The sequence below is a fragment of the Lontra canadensis genome, unplaced genomic scaffold, assembly GCF_010015895.1.
Source record: "Lontra canadensis isolate GAN:19392208 unplaced genomic scaffold, GSC_riverotter_1.0 scaffold49, whole genome shotgun sequence".
NCBI classification, from domain to species: domain Eukaryota; kingdom Metazoa; phylum Chordata; class Mammalia; order Carnivora; family Mustelidae; genus Lontra; species Lontra canadensis.
In genome coordinates this window covers 60,278-78,531 of record NW_022631043.1, presented here as the reverse complement: position 1 = coordinate 78,531, position 18,254 = coordinate 60,278, and the positions used below count along the sequence as shown (strand labels likewise).

The following is an 18,254-nucleotide window of genomic DNA, read 5'->3' as shown; positions in this document are numbered from 1 at the left end:
GCTCCCGCGGACCTATCGCCCCGCCCACCGCTCCCGCGGAACTATCGCCCCGCCCACCGCTCCCGCGGACCTATCGCCCCGCCCACCCGCTCCCGCGGACCTATCTCCAGGGAGTAGAGGGTGGTCTTGCACATGGTCTCGTTGGCATTGCAGGTAGCGACGGCAACACAGCTGGACACACTAGTAGGCTCATGACAGGTGTAGCATCGCAGGGCCTCCGCTGGGTAAGAAGGGACAAAGGACACATCAGGCTTGCCCTGCCCCTCCCCGAGCCCCCGTCCCAGAGACCCAGGTTTGAGGGGGCCGCGCCGTCCAGGCTGCTGGTGCCCAGCGGCCCAGACCCTGGGAGGTCTCAGGAGGTTTGATCTGTGGTCCTTGGAGACAGAGCGTGCCCCTGATAGGCTCAGCCTGCAGGGCCAAGGTGGGGAGGGGACAGCTCTGGAAGCATCGAGGAGGGGCCTGCAGGGAGCCAGGCGTCCCTGCAGGGTCAGGGAGGGCCTCAGTGTGGCTGGACACCCCCTCAGGATTCCTGGCCAGCAAAGTGCAGCACCCAACGAGCGACAGTGAGCACCGGGAACAGACAAGGAGGTGTGTGGGGTGCAGGGTGGTCCGGGCTGGGCCTGGGGCACCCACAGGTGCCAGATTAACAAAGGAGGGAAGAGCCACAGCTCGGGGACCCGGGGCAGGTCGGGGTGCGGGCCGGCAGGGGCGGGGCCCCAGGGTGTGCTGCTTTGCGCCCCACCCACTGCAGGAGCCTGGCTGGCCTGACCAGGGCCAGCTGGTACGGCACAGCCAAGGCCACAGGCTCTACCCCCACTGCGTGTCACTGTGCCTCTGGTTGATCTGTTTCCCCTCTGGCTGGGGCCCCCACTGCCCAGCTCCTTTTCTGGCAGAGTGTGTGTGCCCCGAGGGGCTGGGGCATCTCCTCCAGGTGTTCTCTCAGACCCCTGTGTCAGCCCCAGTTCCCAGAGCCTTCCTGGTCTCCCCAAGACGCCCCTGAGCCCTGCCTCCACATGGACCCAGAATTGGGGAACATGGTTCTGCCCACAACCTCTCCAGCTACAGCCTTTCCAGGGTGCCCATGGCCCCCAGTGACATGCAGCTCCCCAGCTGGCTCCCAGAGCCTCTGCAGCTGCCCCAGCCCTGGGGGGCGGCCTTTGGGGCTATGCCCTCCTCCCCCTCAGACACCTGCGCCCTTCCCTGCGGCTCACCCTTGCTCCCCACCCCGCCTCTCCTGGGTCTCCCCGCCTTCCTCTGCTCCCTGGTCCCCCTGCCCCGCTCCCCTCACCGAGCTTGTGGCCGCAGGTCGCCAGCACCAGCATCAGTAGCACCAGCCGTGTCCCCCTCATGATCTAGTCCTCACCCTGCTCTGCAGCACGCTCGCCTTCAGCCTGCCCGCAGGGACAGTGGACACCCAGTGCAGCCACCCGACCGGTCAGCCAAGCAGATTAGTGGGATTGGGTTTCTTGTGGGCGGCAGAGGTGCAGAGACCCGCCCCCCTCCACCCACTGGGGCCCCTCCCGCCTGCACTGGAAGCCCCATTCCTCTGTGGGGACTCCTCCTGCCCTCCCTGTCCTCTTCCCCTTTCCTCTACCCCCTCACAGCCTGGGGTCCCTTCCTGGTCCTGATGGCCCCTCTCTGTGATTTGGGGCCCCCACCTCCCTCTATGACTCCCTTCCCCGGGCTCTCCACCTTCTCCTTCCTCCTCCACCCCTACCCCCACCCTGGTTTCTGCCTCTGCCAAGCACCCTTCCCACTGGGGTCCCCAGGCCTGCCTCCAGGGCAGAGTCTGGGTCTAGTAATTCTGGGTTTGAGTGCTCCAAGGGGGCCTGCAGCCCCCCACCCCCACCCCAGCTCCTTTGAGGGAATCTCGCGGGGCACGGAGATACGGGGATAGACCGCCGCTGGGACAACCAGCCGAAGTGTATTGACAGGCTTATGGGCACAAAGACAGGAAGAGAGCTGGGTCAACAGAAAGGTCCTGGGTGGAGGGCGGAGCTGGGGAGGGGCCGGGTCACTTTGGGGACACTAGCCCCAGTGCCCACTGGAGAGGCAGGTACACCTTGGTCTCTAAAGAAACCACAGAGGCTGCCCCTTGGGCAGGGCTCTCCTGGACCGTTGTAGGTCAGGCCGTCGACAGCAAGGCCCTTGCCCAAGGCCCAGACAGCACCGAAGTGTGGCTCCGGCCGCTGCTGCCCCCCAACACACAGGCGCACACACATCCCCCCAGAGTGCCTGCACTTCAGCCGCCCTAGGATGCCCTCTACCCGTGACCCAGTCACACCCTCTAGCAAGCCCACAGCTGTCAGGGTGAACCCCGGGGTAGGGTGGGGAGGGTTGTTGGCAGGTCCCAGGGCCTCTTGCTGGGAAGTCAAGGCCATGGCGCCCGGACTCACTTGGGGCCACGCTGCAACCCCACCCAACTCCTCTGTCTTCTCCCAGAGGGTCCAAATCTTACTCCCCTCCAAGACTTTGCTCCTGCTTTTCCTGTCACCAGGGATGCCCGTTCCTCGCCCACCCTCCTGTGGTTGACATTCTGTCTGGGGACTCCCCCCACCCCCACCCCACAGCGTTTATGCGGTCCTTGGCTTTCCTTTGAGATCAGCTCCATGTGGGAGCTGACGGGTCCTGTGCCCCTCTAGACACTGGGTGGGGCCTGCGGGCTGGGTGCGTGGCTTCCCGGAGCACCCAGCCTGGGGGAGCCACCTCCCCTGCTGGATCGTGCTTTCCTCACCACAGCTCTGGAGACACGACACTAGCACACAACACTAACAACTGACTCTGCTTCGGGCATAGGATCGGACGCTCCTGGCAGCTGCGGACTTGGGCAGGTCACCTTGCGCGGGCTGGGGAAGCGCAAGCAGCAGCCGGGCTTGTCTGATTTCACACTTGAGCAAGTCGCCACGGCCGCCGTCGGCGCTGACGCGGATGCCGTTAACCGGATTAGACACCCACCACACACACCCTAGCTTCCTCCTTCGATCCAGCCCAATTCCTTTGCCGCAGCCAGGACCAAGCCCAGCTCCTTGTGCTCAGACCCAAGGGCCCCACCTGTACTTTCCATCCAGAGCGCACCCCTTGCCCCTGGGCGTTCACCCCTCCTACAGTTTCCGCCTGATCCCTGGGCAGCCAGGCTGAAACTTAACTGCAAATTTGCACCTGTCTACTCAGTCCGGGAGGGATGTGGCTCAGTCAGAGTTTGGGTGGGCTCTGTCTAGGATGCCTCCATGCTGACAGGTCTCCAACCATCCCCCAGTCCTACTAGGAGCCTCGAGGGCAGGGCTCAAGAGTGTGACCAGGGTCCAGACTCAGAGTGTGACAAAATCAGGGCCCATCATGTGACCAGGGTCAGGGTTCAGAGTGTGACCAGGGTCAGGGCTCTCTGCTGCTACTCCGTCTCCGGACTGGGCTTCCTCCCCAGCCGTCTGTGGGTGGCCTCCTCTGGGCAGTGTCTGCAGGCCCCCAGGAAGGCTGTGGGGTGTCTGGCTCCTGCTCACCCGTTCCCCTGTGCGGGGCGTCCAGCAGAGTAGCCTGATGGCTCCATGTTTCTACACAGTGAAGAAAATGCGGGGAGTGACATTATCCCCGAGGCAGCTCTTTCGGCTGTACCCTTCCTGAAGGACCCCGATGTGGACGTGCCCTAATATATGGTCACCTGTGTGCCGGCAGGCGTGAGGCTGCTCCCATCTGTGCTGGGACACCTGGGAACCCTCGCTGCCCAGCCCCCCAACACCGTGCACTCCTTGTCACATGATAGCGCTTCTGGTCCCCACCGACCACGGCCTGACCCTCCCAGGGTGTTTGCAGGAACCGTGCAAAAGACCCATCCGCTCTTGATGGGTCTCAGGCCTCAAGACTCAGCACCCCTGCCTCGGGACCTAAGTTGCTTCACCGGGTGCTCACCCAGGCTTCACCAGGCCCTCACACTGGGATCCCTGCCTTTCACCAGATTCTCAAGCCTGGAGCGGGGGGTTGCAGGCCGTGTGGGTGTGCACTCCCTGCTGCAGGTGTCTGGTGACGTTTCGGGGGGGCGGCCAACACTGAACAGTTCCGGGGGCAGGCAGCAGACCTGCCGGCCAGGGACCGCTGCGCCCCACCCCGGGGCACAGAAGGGTGGCTTCCCGCCCGCCCTGACCCCCTCTTCTCCGTGTGCTCGCTCCTAGATGTAAAGGCTCCTTTTTGGCTCTGCGTGTGGCTGACGTTCTCCTCGGGGAAATCTGCTGGTGGGACGGGGCAGCACTCTTCACTGCGCCCAGGGGTGGTGCGGCCGTGGGGGCTGCCTGTGCTGTTGCCTGCGCTCTGGTTTTGCCCAGCGCAATCTTTCCTGTGTTTGTGTGGTCACGAACCTTTCTTAGTCTGGATGTGCGGTCCTGTTTTTCTTGCAAACACATTTTCTTTTTTTCTCTTTGAAATTTGTATCAGCTTTATTGGACACGGGTCACCTTCCGTACAGTTCACCCACGGAGAGCTGGTGTACTCAGGTCCTGAAACCCTCCCCAGTCAGGCTCAGGAAGGAGCCCTCCCCGCGCCCCCGCGCCCCCGCGGGCTGCCAGCCCCGCACCAGCGCGCTCCCAGCCTGCCCTGGCTGCCCGCCCCCTGGATTGGCCTGTGCTGGGCGCTTCGCAGAAACGAGAGTGGAGCGCAGTTTGCGGTTCTCCGCGTGTGGCCTCTCGCTCTCCGCGTCTCAGGTCTCAGCTTCGTGCCGCCGCCCTTAGCAGCGCGGGGCGCGGTCTGGACAGACCGGGGTGTCTATCCACGCTGTCGCTGTTACGAGGGAGGCTGGTGTGAGCGGTCACCGAGAGGCTTCCATGTGAACCTGGGTTCGTCCGGCGCAGGTATGTGCCCGCGGATGGGATTGCTGGGTGTCTCGATTTTCTACGCCAAACACTTTAACAATCTCTCTCTCTCTTTCTCTTTTTAACACTTAAATCTGTGATTCAGTTGGAATGCCTTTCGAGTGAGTGGGAGTGAAGGCCTAGAGCCGGTTTGGTTTGGTTTTCTTCCCGGGGTGGTCAGCTACCCACCGCCTGTGCCGTGTCGCCCCCCGCCCCTGCACCTGCCGCATGCCACATTAGCGCCTGCGCAGTCCTGCCCTTCCCGCGTGCGGTCCTCACCCCGCTAGCCCGAATCCCTGCTTGTGCCTCTCTGTGGGGTCACTCTCTGCTGGGACACTACCCCCCACACTGGGTGGCTGCACCACCGCACTGGCTTTTCCACGTTTTCCTTCATGAGACCGTGGTCAGGGTAAGGACAAGGCAAGGGCTGGGCGCTGTGCTGGGGGTCATGTGGTGGGGAGGATCCATGGCCCCTGGTGGGGTAGGGTCTTGGTCCACTCCGCAGCTGGAGGCCGGCTGGAGCCCTGATTAAAAGTTTCTCAGCGTGTGGGGGCGGTGTATCGGGACGTGCGTGGGTGTGCGTGTGGGTGTGCGAAGGCGACTGCGCCTGTGCATGGGTGGGGGCCGAGCCGCCTCCAGCCTCCCCCTCTCACCTGTCTGCTCTGTTCCCTCCATCTTCCCCTTTCCAGTTCCCCCAAAGGTCCCTTTCTCTGCTGGGGGCCCTCCCTCTTCCTCTGGCCCGCCCAATGCCACCTCTAGTTCTTAGGACCTCCTGCTCTGCGCGCTGGGACGCTGGAGCACCTCCCCCCCAGCTGGTGCCCCCTCTCAGCTGCCTGAGCAGCATCAGCCTGGGGCTCCAGGTATCTCTTAACCCTGGGCCGGCTCCTGGGGGGGGGGGGCAGCCGAGGGTAGAGGGGCGGTCAGTCCCTGTTGCAGAGGCTGAACTGGCAGCAGACGATGGACACGTGGGGGCCAAGGCCAAGGGTAGAGATGTCCGGGCAGCCACTGTAGCACGATTTGGTCACCAGAGGTAGGTCAGCGACGCTGAAGGGGACTCCTGCGGTGGACAAAAGGTAAACAGTGCAAGCTCCCTGAGGCCCTGAGCTGCCTGTGCTCCCGCCCCACCTGCCACCAAGACAAGAGTCACCGCCCAAACTGGGTGTAACTGGCCTCCTCCCTTGAGTCCTCTCTTGCACTGAGGTCAGTGGGTGCCCCTCCCATCCTGTTCCAGCCTTGTTGGGAGCCTGGACTAGCTCTGCCCCCTCTGAGCTTGGGTCTCCTCTCCTGGGCAGAGAGGGCACAGCTGGGCCACCCCACACATCCCTTACTCACGGGTGGCGATGCTGACGCAGTAGTTGGAGCCCGATGGGCATCTGGACGCATGGGTGCACCCTCCAAAGCCCTTGCACTGGTGACAGTTCAAGCCTTGCGCTGCAGCCGCGAGCAGAGGAGGGACAGGCGGGTCAGCAGTGGGTGGAGGGACATGTGGATGGACGCACAGATCGAGAGGGACACAGGTGTGGTCAATGCCGGCCTGACAACACCCTCTCTTCCCACCCAGGACCCCCCTCTCATTCTCAGGACCCTAGTCTCTCATCCTGGCATGGGCAGTCCCTTAAGACCTTCCGGAATTAGGGGGTGGGGAGCCCACCCCGTCCCAAGCCTCAGCCCAGGGCTGGCCCTCTGCCCTTCCATCCTGCAGGACCTCTCTTCCCAGGGTGCAGGTGGCCAGGCCCGGGGCCACAGCGGGGTCGGCTGCAGCTGGAGGTGGCTCTGCTGGTCCCCCGGCCCAGGACAGCATTGGGCTGAGGGGCAGGATGGGGTCTTCGCGGACTCTCTGTGCCACCTCCCCACCCAGTGGATGGCGTGAGCAGCGGCTTCACGCAGAACGAGCTGGGGGTTGGAGATGGGGGGGAGGTGGTGAGGGCTCCCCACGATGTGGCCGTGCCCATTTCCACGTCAGCAGAACCCCTGAGACCCACAGGCTCCTTCGTTCTGGTGGCTGCGGTGGGGGGGGCCTCACTGGCCTCCGTGGGGAGTGGGAAGCCATGGGGACAGGAGCGCCGGGCGGCGAAAGGCACGGGCCAGCGCAGTTTTGTTCAATGTTTCTTCTCTGAGGACAACCTGGAGGCTTTTGAAATACTAAGTTCATTCCGTAAATGTCTGGCAGATCTGCCCATCAGCCCTGTCCTCGAATGGGGGCACAGCGGGGGGCTGTCTGTCCTTCGGCACCCCCTCCCCACCATGTTCCTTGCCTTGAATTTCCTCCCTCCTTCTCTGGTTCCTGTGCTCAGTGCTTCTGTCAGTGCAGACGCAGTGACAGACGCAGCAGTGCAGTCCCCAGTGCAGACGCAGCACACTCGCACGGGGCACACTCGCACGGGGCACGCTCGCTGCCAGCAGGCTCTGAGCTTCAGGGCACCACAGTTCGGGGCGGGCTCCTCCCGCCCCACCCATGCCCCAGTCCGTCCTTCAGGCCTCTGCTGGCTGCCCCAGCCCCGCCACCACCATTGCCCTGGATCTGCCCCAGATCAGCTCACTCTCCGACCCGGGCCAGTGGGCACCGTGAGGCGCTGCACTTTCACCAAACCCCAATGTGCACGGGCACACACATGCACACCTGGGCGAGGCGCACACACCTCCTGGCCAGCCCTGAGCCCTCTGCTCAGCCCCGGGGTTGTGGGCAGCCTCCTCCCAGAGCCCCAGAGCAGTGATGGAGACGCGAAGTCCCCGCCATGAGAGTGTGCCCAGTTGGCCCCGACTCATCGGCGAGCCCTGCAGAGCAATCTGAGACTGCCCGCGACCAGGAAAGGTGACAGCTCCTGTCACAAAGCTCATCACTGCTGCTTGAAGCCACCGGCACATCACGCCCGAGGATGGCGTGGTAAGCTGCGTGTGCCACCTAATGGACAGACAGGGGACTGTCACCTGGGAAACTGGGGTGTCTCTGCCCCAAGGGAGCCCCTTGAGAAATGCAGTTCCCGCCTCCCGCTCTCCTCTGCTGTCCTCTCTCATTCGCCCAGACGCCTCCCTGCTTCGCCCATGCTCTTCCCTCTGACTTCCAGGCAAGACAGGCCCCAGCTTAAATGCCACCTCCTCTAAGAAGGCCTTCTGGATTTCCAGGCAGAGTTGATGGCTCCTCCTTTGACATGCCCCCCACGAGCGGCTGGCACCTCTGCCCCAGCCTGGTGGCAGCATCCCTGCCCCCATGTGACCTTGCTCAGGGCTCCCTCCCCACCCCACCCCCTCTGACCTGAAGGACATGGGTGGGGTGTTTCACCCACTCTTCTGCGGCCCCAGAGCATCCCCCGTGTGTGTGTGTGTGTGTGTGTGTGTGTGTGTGTGTGTATATATATATACATCCCCACTGTACCTAGTGGAGGCCAGGAGAGCTTCGTGGAAGGAAGGGAGGAAGGGGGGAAGGAGGGAGGGAGGGAGGGAAGAAGGAAGGGAGGGGTGGAAGGAGGGGGGAGGGAGGAAGGAAAGAGGAAGGAAGGGAGGAAGGAAGGGAGGAAGGGAGGGAGGGAAGGAGGAGGGGGAAGGGGAAAGAAGAGCCGTCTGGCGGCAGGGCTGTGGGAGCAGCTGGCCAGGCTCGTGCCCTGTCCTGGCTCACTGTGCAGCAGATGGGACCCCTCCCACTCTGCACCCCCTGTGTTCCCTCTGACAGGGCAGGCGTGGGGACTAGGCAGGAGCAGGGAGAGGACACCAGCAATGCTGTGGCATGTGCTGCTCCCCTGATCCGCTGGACCGCAGCGGAGCCAGAGGAGGGAGGAGGGGCCTGTGACTTAGCGCTGGAGGTGACAAAGGCTTTCCCCACCCTGTCCATCCCCACTGACGACCCTGGGGCAGTTCTTAGGGTTCGCTGGTGAGACCCTCCCCACTGAACAGAGAGCCTGCAAGTGCCTGGGCCTGGGGCGGAAGGTTCCTGCAGGGGGACAGCAGCAGATCCCAGACGGCCCTGGGTGGAGCCAAGGCCCATGCCAGGGGCAATACAGACGCTCCCCGTGTCCATCTCGTTTAGGGCCACGGGCCGTGAGGAAGATGCCTTCCCAGGAGTGGAGGCAGAGGCCTTGTCAGGTGAGAGCTGGGGGTGTGGGGCCGGCTGGTTTCTTTCGGGGCTGTGGGTGGGTGGGCGGAGACGCCGTCCCCCATTGGGTGCACTAGGAAGATGAGGCCAGGTTGGGCAGCCCCATTTGAGGCAGAGTTCCCCGAGAAGCCCTTAGACAGGCATTTGGCCCACCAGGCCTGGAGCTGGACCAGACAGGGCCAGCAAGGGCAGACGTGGGCGCAGCCAAACACGGAAATAAATGGCCAGAGTGGGGAACTGGCGCCAGAAGGAAGCCTGAGCAAAAGGAGGAGAGACCCGTGTCCCAGTCAGAAGAGAACCATTAGGGTCCAGAAGAGGGTGGTCCTAGGAAACAGGGGCAGACCAGGGAGAACTGGAAGAGGCCCTCACACTCAGTGTGGGGGTCACTGTTGAGTGGAGAAGCCTGCGGGGGAGTGGGCTGTCAAGCTCCGGGCAGGGCGCTGGGAGGTTGACGGCCCTTGCAGGGACAAGGACAGCATTGTGGGCTCCACTGATGGGCCTGCGGGTCCAGGAGGGGGTGGGGGAGAGCTCCTGAGTGCTGTCCACAAGCAGAAGGTAGGAAGTGGCAGGTGGGGAGGGTCTAGAGCCCAGAAAAGGGGGTAAGGGGGCAGGAATTGGACTTCCCTGAGGTGACGAGCCCCAGCCCAGGGCTCGGTAGTGGCTGGGGTTGGGGGACTGGCTTAGAGCAGTGGGGACAGAGGTGGCCCTTGGACTCACCCAGCTCCAGGCTCAAGGCAGCGGCCAGCAAGAGCCCAGGGAGCAGCCGCATGGTTTCCTGGGTCAAGGCAGGCTCGCAGGTACCAGGCTGCCCTCTTATACCGGCTGCTCCCGCCGGCTCTGACTCACCTGGCCGCTGACTCAGTGGAGGAGCCAGGCTGGGTCCTGCCCAGCCCCCAGGCCCCAGGCCCAGCCCCGTTTATCACACAGACCTCTTTGTCCATCAGATGGCAGGGTGGGGACCAGGTAAGACCCCCTGGCACAGTGTCTGGTTTTCCTGTGAGGAACTGGAACAAGGGTCCAGCACAGACCTGAGCTCGCCCTTCCCGCTCAACACGCCTGCGAAGCTTAGGGGTAGCCAGAAGTGCCCCCCCAAGGTGTCCGATGACCAGCTCCCCTCCTCAGAGCGGGAACGGGTGCGTCCTCCGCGGTCCTGGCGGTGGAGAGCTGCGGCCTTGCTAGGAGTGATGAGGGCTGGTGGCTGTCGCGGAGCTCACACGGCAGGACCCAAGACCTGGGCAGCGTGCCCGTGTGCCCTGTGGCTGGGGCCGGGGAGGTGCGGGGAGCAGAGAGATATTTCAAAGGGTCCCATGATGGGTGAGAGCCCAAAAGGGCGCATGTGAGAGCAGAAGCCAGATGTGCGGAGCCACCTGCCGGCCCCACCATTCTGCCAAAAGCCGTGGGGGCAGCGCAGAAGCTTGTCCACCCACCGGTCCTTGTGTCTGCTCTGGCCGCCGAGTGGCTTCTGTCCACCACTCTATCTGGTGGGCTCCTTCCGGCTGGAGCTGAGTGGACTCAGACCCTGCCCCTAGGGGAAGAGCTTGAAAGCAGGGGTGGTAGGTGGGTTCCTGGGGTCCCCCCAGCCCCCTCTAGGGACTCCTCTCAGAGGGAGGCCGGGTGAATTGGTGGGCCTGTCACTTTTCCCTGGAGCCCCGGGTCCTTGGCTTCTCGTGCCCGCTTCCCTCCCATGGGTCGTCCCCTTGTCCCATGCCAGCTCTGGCTCCAAGGGCGACGGGATGAACCAGGGCGAATTGGAGTCTGGGACCCACAGAGCCGGCATGACCAGCCGTACGAGGCCAGGGAGGGGACCTGGCGCCGGCCGCGGCGGCCGCTGAGAACAGAGAGACGGGTGGACGTATGTATTTACCCATTTATTCACACTCGAGACACTGACAGGGCCTCCTTGAAGTGCATCATGTGAGCAAAGGAGGGAGCCCTGGCCCGAAGGCGGGTTCTCATGCCGATCAAGGTCAGGGTCAGGGCTACGGGGCTTAGCATTAGCCGCCAGGGTGCGGCACAGCCCTGGAAGGGCCCAGCCCTCGCACATGGCACGAAGGGAAGAGGGGCCACCCATCCATCCGTCCATCCGAAGCCTCCTGTGTGCTAGGGCCGGGGCCGGGCATGTTCACCCACAGCCTCGGCCGTGCTCCCGAGGCTCGGCTTGCGGGGACCGACCAGTCCCATTTTACCAATGAGACAGCTGAGGCTCAGAGACGTGGGTGAGGACCTCCAGGCACCCCGAGTTGTAGGACCCAACAAAACTCACGGGAGGGGGGTAGAAGAAAGAAGGAGGCATCCCCATTTCTTTGCACCCTTTTCAGTGGTAAGATGGGTGTTTAACAAATCAGCTGCTGCAAAGGGAGATGGGGTGGTGGATGCACCCTCCCCCTCCCCTCCCAGCAGTGGGGCGGGCGCTTTGGAGGGTGCCCCGAAGGTCAGCGCCCGCAGTTCCGGCTGCTCAGCTGTGCTCCGAGGGGACCCATGGCAGGTGGCACTGAGACCTTCGGGCTGCTTCCAGACTTGAGACGCCACAGGGAGCTTCAAGGAGCACCTCTATTCCCGTCCAGGGGGTACTCGCTTCTGTTGGAGGGACCCCTTCCCACAGAGGACATGCCCACTGCCTGCGGGCAGCCTGGCAACTCCAGCCAGACCGGGACAGACACAGGGCTGGACACCTGCCTGGGGGCCTCATGGCTTCTCAGGTCTCTGGTTCCACTCTTCTTCTAGAGTTCTCCTGACCCTAAGCTCTTGTATTTCCTGGGCGCAGTTTGTTTTCAGTTTATAAAACCCCTCCTTGGTTTCCCCACCCCAGGCTCGGGGGTGCAGCCTCCTAGCCGGTGGGAGAATACTGCTCAGTGGGGCAGGGGTGTGGCGGCTGGGCGCCCTGTCCCGATTTGTACCTCACCTGTGAAGGGGGCGTGGGAATGGCTTGCTCCTCGCAGGGTGGTCATGGAGTGCCGGTGGCCGGGGCACAGTGAAGCCAGACGGAGGTCAGACCCCGTCCTCATCAGTGTGGTCCCCACCGGCACTGCCCTTCAAGTTCAGTGTCACGGGCTTCCCACTAGGGTCCAGGTCCCATATCAGCTGAGGGCCTGCCAAGGGCTCCGTGCTGGGTTCTGGGGACAGCCCATCCAGCCAGGGGGCTGTGGGAGTGTGTGTGTGCGGGGCATGGTCCTGTGGGCCGGGTGCAATGTTCTGGGTCTTGGACTTGGATTGGGTCATAGCGGAGGATGGGCAGATGGGGACAGAAGGCAGGTATAAGGACCCCCATACTGCGGCAAGCCCGGCTCCCTGCTCTCGGGGACCCCAGAACCCCAAGGTGGCTAGGCAGGTCTCTAAGGTCATCACCCACTGAGGGGAGGGGGGACTGACCCTGTGCTCCTCCCAGCTGTGGCCTAGGATGCCGCTGACCTGGGACAAGTCTTACACAAGCTAACAACTGCTTCCAAGCCTCTCCCACTGAGTCAGGAGGCCAAGGGCGGCTGGGGCTACAGGCCCATGTCCACCCTTCCTCCTAGCAGGCTTCCACAGCCAGAGGCCTGTGCCGGCCTTCCAGCCAGCTCTGTGAGCGAGCTGGGTCACTTCCCCGAGGCTGATCACTCTTGGGGAGTCCTGCTGGACCTTTGGGAGCTCGCGGCTGGGGTCTGGCTTGCTCCCAGCCTCCCCCAGGGAGCACTCACACCGGATTGGGCTGTGGAGGACAGAGACACCCAGGTCTCCGTGGGGACTGAGCTCTTGACCAGGCACTCCCTGAGTGCAGCGCCTTCCTGCCCAGGATGAGGCCTATCTTCCCAGACATTCTGGGAGGTCCAAGCAGCCAGTCAAGTCTGAGGACCCCGCCCGAGGCTCTCCTAGTCCCTCGAGTTCCAGAAGGACCTGAGTGAAACTCTCCGGGCAGACTGTCCAGCCCCCCCCCCGCCCCCCATGAGAGCCAGACTGTCCAGCTCCCCCCAACCCCACCATGAGAGCCATGCTCTCGGGCCATGGGCTCCTGAGTTCCAGGGACAATCCCACCATATAAGCATTTGCCACTGTCCTGCCAATTTAGGCCCAGACAGCTTGAAGGGGCTCCTAGGCTCCTCTACGGACAACGGAGCTGGGGACACTGGTCAGGTAAGGCCTCAAGCCCTGTGTGCCCTGGGGCATGAGGACATGTGCGCAGTCTGGCCCCACTGGCAGGAAGATGCGTTTCCCAGGCCACCCTTACCCAGGATGGTCCATGTTGGGCGGACTCTTGTTTCCCAAACCAGGACAGGGATGGGGTTCACCTAGGCTGGGCACCCTTTAAATAATGCCAATTCTTGGGCTCTTGGGGGTCCCAATGCCCCGCCGGCTTGGGGGCACCAGCACGCCACTCTTCAAATCAAGGAGGGAGCTCTTCAGCCTCAGGTGGACCGCTCTTTCCCGGCTCAGGCAGTCAGAGGCTGGAGGGTCCTTGTGAAGACCCTCAGGCTTTGGGGCCAAGGCCAGGTCAGCCAGCCCTCATTCAGCCAGGCCTGCAGACCAGAGCAGAGGGGGGCACGCTGGAAGTGGATGTCAACAGGTTGTTGGGATTGGGGTGCACAGGAAATCTCGGGGCACATGTCCGAAGGGAGCTGGGTCATTGGCATCTGGACTCTGCCTCTCCCAGCCTCTGTCCTGGACGGACTCCCAGGATCCCCGCCCCAGCTGACTCAGGTGGGCAAACTCTCCCAGACGCCCACTGCGGCTCGCCCCCCTCTGTTAAGGGGCACACTAGGGCTGAAGACGAGGCTGTTTGGGCCCACCCCCCCCAGCTTGCTTTCCTCCCTGCCGAAAATAGTCCTGGGGTCAGCTCTGGGCTTCACCAAATATAGCTGCCCGCCTGCCCCTCCCCCAAGTGCCTGCCAGCCTCAGGCCAGGGTGGGGAAGGGGAAAAGTAAAAAGGGGAAGACTCCCTTACCAGGTTTCTGGGGGCGAGGGAGGCGCTCAGGGTTCTCTTTAGGTTGAGATCACCCCCAACCCCCAGCCAAGGGCTGCCAGGATGTTCCTGGCACTCCTACCTGGGACAGCAGATAGAGATAAAGCCCTGCCTCCCTCGGGCCTCTATGCCACAGCTCCCCCGGGGCAGCTCCTGGCCTCAGTCAGAGGCACAGAGATAGCCCTCCTGGTGCCCCAGAAACCCCTTCTTCCCAGGATGGTCCCTCACCCATCCTGGGTCCCCAATTTCCCCTCACGGCTCCCCACACTTCCTGGGTGGACTGGGGTGGGGCCTTGCTCCCAGAGCTGCCAGGAAGGCGAGCCAAGTCTCCCTTCAGATCAGTGTTCCTCAGCCAGCAGAGGACCCTAGCTAAGCAGCACACTTTGCCAGGCTCCTCTGGGAGGGCTGGGCCCACATCGACCTTTCAAGAACAGAAGGTCGTGGTCTGGGAGCGAGGCCCAGCGAAGCCCAGGGTGGCAGGCAGGCAAGGGAGTCCCTCTAGCAGGCAGTGCTGGGTGTAGCTGGGTAGGGGTGGGGTGCAGCAGGTGGGTGGGGTGTGCGGGGTGAAAGGGAAAGGCTGAGCCTCTCAGGACCTTGTCCTGGAGTGGGTCCTGGGGGGCGGGGTTTAGAGCAGACCCCAGAGGGTAGCCAGGAGAATGGGTGCCAGGGCCAGGGCCCCAGGCACGGCAAGGCCGGCGCTGTTACAGAGGTCGTACTGGCAGCAGGCAGTGGTGGAGGCGTGTTTGGAATAACCGTCATACACTGTCTCAAAGCAGCTGGGCACACAGGACTTGCTGACCTTCATCCTGGTCGGGGTGTAGTCTGCAGAGGGGAGGCAGGCGAGGGACCAGGGTTGGTCCACCCTGGCTGGACCCAGGGTGCTGGGTCCCCCAGCCAGGTGCTCCCAGAATCCGAGTGCAGCAGGGAGCCTCCCTCCTCTGGGTCCCACACTGCCCGGGGCAGGGGAGGACAGCCCTCACACCCCCCTCCCCAGGAAGGGCAGCAGGGGACACCGGCGGACTCACAAGTGCGCGTGGTCATGCAGTAGGTGACCATGGCTGGGCAACGCATGGGGTTGAAGCAGTTCTCTCCATTGTAGGCGCACACGTGGCAGTCCAGAGCCTGGGCTGGGGGCCAGGGTGTGGGGTGGGAGCTGGATTGGAGAGGCCCCTCCTCCAGCCCGTCAGACCCCAGGCCCTGTTACCTTCCTCAGGGCAGAAAGCTGGACGGAGGTGGTTAGGCCTTCTGGCCTCCCTCCCCATTTCTGGCCCAACTGTTCTCCCCCCCAACCCCCCGAACAGGTGTCTGTCCATCGCTCTGTTCTCCAACTGTCTTACCTAGAGGGAGGCCCACCAGGGCTGCCAGGAACAGGGTGAGGAGGGCTGCCATGGCTGGAGGTGGGAGGACAGAGTGGGAGTGGTGGGCTGGGCAGGGCACAGAGGGGTCAGACGACCCCTGCCATCCGGGAGCTCCTGGTTGCCTCAAGGCACTGCAGCGCTGCACAGAGGGAGACAAAGACAGGTGGTCACCAGGAGGACTGAGAGACCCCAGGGGACCTGTGCAGAAGGGCCACCCTACCCAGAGTGTCAGGCTTCCTGAAGAAAGGAACATGAAAAGAGATGAGAAGGGAGCAGGGTGGGGGACATTCCAAGGGGAGAGGCAGGCATCTGCAAGACAGGAGACCTGTGGCGCAGACTCGGGGGACGGTCCATGCAGGGCCCCGTGGGAGCCTGATACGCTGCCCCCCCTCCCCGCCCCCGTCACCTAGGGCCCTGAATGCAGGACTGGGCCCCAGGGCTGGGTCTCTCCTCATGGCTTCCCCTCCCCTTTGCTCCTGGTGATGAGGGAGCAGAAGGCTAGCTGAAGAAGCAGAAGGTGACACCCTGCAGCCCCCCCTCCCCCTCACTGCCGCCCACTCCTGGGGGGACATGTGATGTTCTTCCCAGAAGCTCCCAACTGTCTTAATGTTACTGCTTTGCTACGGGTAAATAACCTGGACAATGGCGAGGCCTCCAGGACCCTGAAGGTCCTCTTGAGCATATAAAAGGTCTTTTGAAAAACTCCCTTTCTCCATACCTCCCCCAACCCCATGGTACATAGTCATTTCCTCCTCAGGACCCCAGTGCAGCTCTTTCTGCCCGCAGGTCCCATCCCTGGGCTTTAATAAAACCACCAATTTGCACCAAAGACCTCTCAAGAACCCTCTTTTGGGAATCGGCTCCAGACCCCACTCCACCAAACCTCATCTATATTCCAAAATCACGTCACTGGGGTATCCCTGAGTGGGTCTCCACTTCTGCTCCTTTCAGGGTCCAGGCGGGGGCTGCGCTCCCAGGAAGACCTCCAGAGCCCCGCCCTACTTGGGCCTTCCAGGTCTGCGTCCCTGGCCACAGCCGCAGTTCCGCGCAGTGCTGAGCTCGGACCAGGCGGAGGGGCACTGGGCAAACAGCAGGAGAACTAACTTCCCAGTTCCCCTACGGTGTTTGGGATGGAGAGATCCAGTCTCCGGTGAGAGGCGGGGCGGGGGTGGGGTGCGGCATTTGGACTAGGACTCCCCTCCGCCCTGCGGGGACATTCGGGACTGGTGGGGGTGCGCAGCGTCCCCGCCCCAGCGGACTAGGTTAGACTCCGCCCTCCCCAGCACGTCAAACCCGCACTTCTTCAGGCCCCGTTTCCCAAGAGCCGACTTCAGGACGCCCGAGGCCTGAGCGAGGCCGAGCCGCGGCTCCAGCGCTTCCCGCCTCTCCCGGAGAGCTCCGCCCCGAAGACTGCGGTCCCCAGCAGAGGGGGAAGGTTTCGGGTGACCTCAACCGTGACCTTCAGCACACCGTACCTCCGCTGCGCCCGAGACTCCCCCGCGGCCGCTCGCCGAGCCCCCGGTCTGATAGCAGGATGGCCCGAGCGCCCCGCGGTGACCACTAGGCAGTGCCCCTCCGCGGCCTGTGCAGCTGGAAGCCAACCGCAGCGCGTGAGCTCTCCGCCGGAGGCTCCGCCCCGGCCCTCCCCGGCCCGCCCCCGGCCGGCTTTGGGCCCGCCCCGGCCCCGGCCCCGGCCCGCCCCGGGCCCACCCTTCCCCAGCTCTTCCCAGTCTCCCCCAGTCTCCGCCCCCGGGCTCCAGTCTGTCTCAGCCCCGCCCCAGCCCCGCCCCCTTCACAGCTCCGTCCCTGGCCCTATTTAGCTTCGGCCCCGCCCCCCTGCCTAGTCTTGGTCCTGCTCCGGCTCCACCCCATTCCCAGCTCGGCCCAATCCTCGCCCCGGCTCCGCCCCTGACTCGCATTTATCTTGACCACGCCCCAAGCTCCGCCCAGTCTCCGCCTCGCCCCCAGCTCCGCCCCTGGCTCCCTTTCTTGTCGGTCACGCCCCAGCTCCGCCCAGTCTCAGCCCCGCCCCGGCTCCGCCGTCTCCGCCCCCGCCCCAGGTAGGCCCAGGCTCCACCCCAACGCCCCTCCCATCTCGCTTCAGCCAGCCCGCCGCCCACGGGGATTCAAACCTCAGCCCCAGCGTCGCGCAACTCCCGCACGGCGGAGTGCGGCAGGACAGGGATACCCACGCGATCCTCAGATGCACGTGCACCGTTCAGGAGCTACCTCCACGGGGTCTGGCCGCAGCGACCCGGCTGAAGCTTCGGGCTCTCCCAGTCTCTCCCTGCTGCTGCCAGGTGCACTTTGACCCCTCTTCCATGCCACCACCCAGGACCTAGTCCTCGAGCCCGGTTCAGCAGAGGTGCTGCATGGAGCTGTCCCAGGGCGCAGTGACCCCTGGACCCGGCTCCCTGTTCAGCCTGCCTGGGTCCCCACCTGGCCCTGCCTTAGCTGCTGAGTGACTTCTGCATTTTACCGAGCATTTCCGGGCTTCAGTCCCCGCAACGGTCCCTGGTCCCCGTCTAGCAAAGCGGAACGGCAAGCCTTGAACTTGAATCCCATTACTTCAGGGCCACCCTCCAACCATAGTATCAATATTAAATAACTGGTTTTTTTTAAGATTTTTATTTTTATTTATTTGACAGACAGAGATCACAAGTAGGCAGAGAGGCAGGCAGAGAGAGGAGGAAGCAGGCTCCCCGCGGAGCAGAGAGCCCCACGCGGGGCTCAATCCCAGGACCCGGAGACCACGACCCGAGCCGAAGGCAGAGGCTTTAACCCACTGAGCCACCCAGGCGCCCCTAAATAACTGGTTTTTACTTATATAACTTCACTTCAACATTTAGCTTTTGTTCTGTTTTAGGTGAAATTTAAGATTTTCATGGACCCTAAATTTTTCATTTTTTTTTCTGATGCGAAAACACAACATTCCATTTGACTACATATAAGGGTTTTTTTTTTGTTGTTGTTGTTGTTGTTCTGTTTTTTGTTTTTGTTTTTGTTTTGTCTTGAAAGGAGGTGAATTGTTTGGGGGG

The 18,254-nt window shown here is 63.3% G+C and overlaps 3 protein-coding genes across 4 annotated transcripts in view; all 3 read right to left on the bottom strand.

Annotated features, from left to right (window-relative positions):
• Positions 1 to 1,427, bottom strand: part of SLURP1 (secreted LY6/PLAUR domain containing 1) — a 6,845-nt gene extending 5,418 nt beyond the window's left edge. Inside the window, exons 1-2 of the mRNA XM_032873435.1 lie at positions 1,289 to 1,427; positions 101 to 220 (exon numbers count right to left, since the gene is read on the bottom strand). Of these exons, the coding sequence (XP_032729326.1) occupies positions 101 to 220; positions 1,289 to 1,349 (181 nt within the window). The 5' untranslated portion in view covers positions 1,350 to 1,427. The remainder of the gene's footprint in view (positions 1 to 100; positions 221 to 1,288) is intronic.
• A 4,311-nt stretch (positions 1,428 to 5,738) lies between these two features.
• Positions 5,739 to 9,691, bottom strand: LOC116877004 (secreted Ly-6/uPAR domain-containing protein 2-like). The gene is made up of 3 exons (XM_032873452.1): positions 9,628 to 9,691; positions 6,168 to 6,260; positions 5,739 to 5,892 (listed from the first exon to the last, which is right to left on the bottom strand). Exons 1-3 carry the CDS (start codon positions 9,689 to 9,691, stop codon positions 5,756 to 5,758), a joined length of 294 nt encoding a protein of 97 aa, XP_032729343.1. The 3' UTR covers positions 5,739 to 5,755.
• A 3,995-nt stretch (positions 9,692 to 13,686) lies between these two features.
• Positions 13,687 to 16,745, bottom strand: LYNX1 (Ly6/neurotoxin 1). Of its 2 annotated transcripts, none has more exons than XM_032873450.1 (4): positions 16,692 to 16,745; positions 15,196 to 15,355; positions 14,884 to 14,985; positions 13,687 to 14,680 (listed from the first exon to the last, which is right to left on the bottom strand). In XM_032873450.1, exons 2-4 carry the CDS (start codon positions 15,245 to 15,247, stop codon positions 14,484 to 14,486), a joined length of 351 nt encoding a protein of 116 aa, XP_032729341.1. In that variant the 5' UTR covers positions 15,248 to 15,355; positions 16,692 to 16,745; the 3' UTR covers positions 13,687 to 14,483. The 2 variants fall into 2 exon arrangements, with proteins under 2 accessions (XP_032729341.1, XP_032729342.1); XM_032873451.1 differs by having other exon boundaries at positions 15,196 to 15,347; positions 16,692 to 16,736.
• Between the last annotated feature and the right edge of the window lie 1,509 nt (positions 16,746 to 18,254).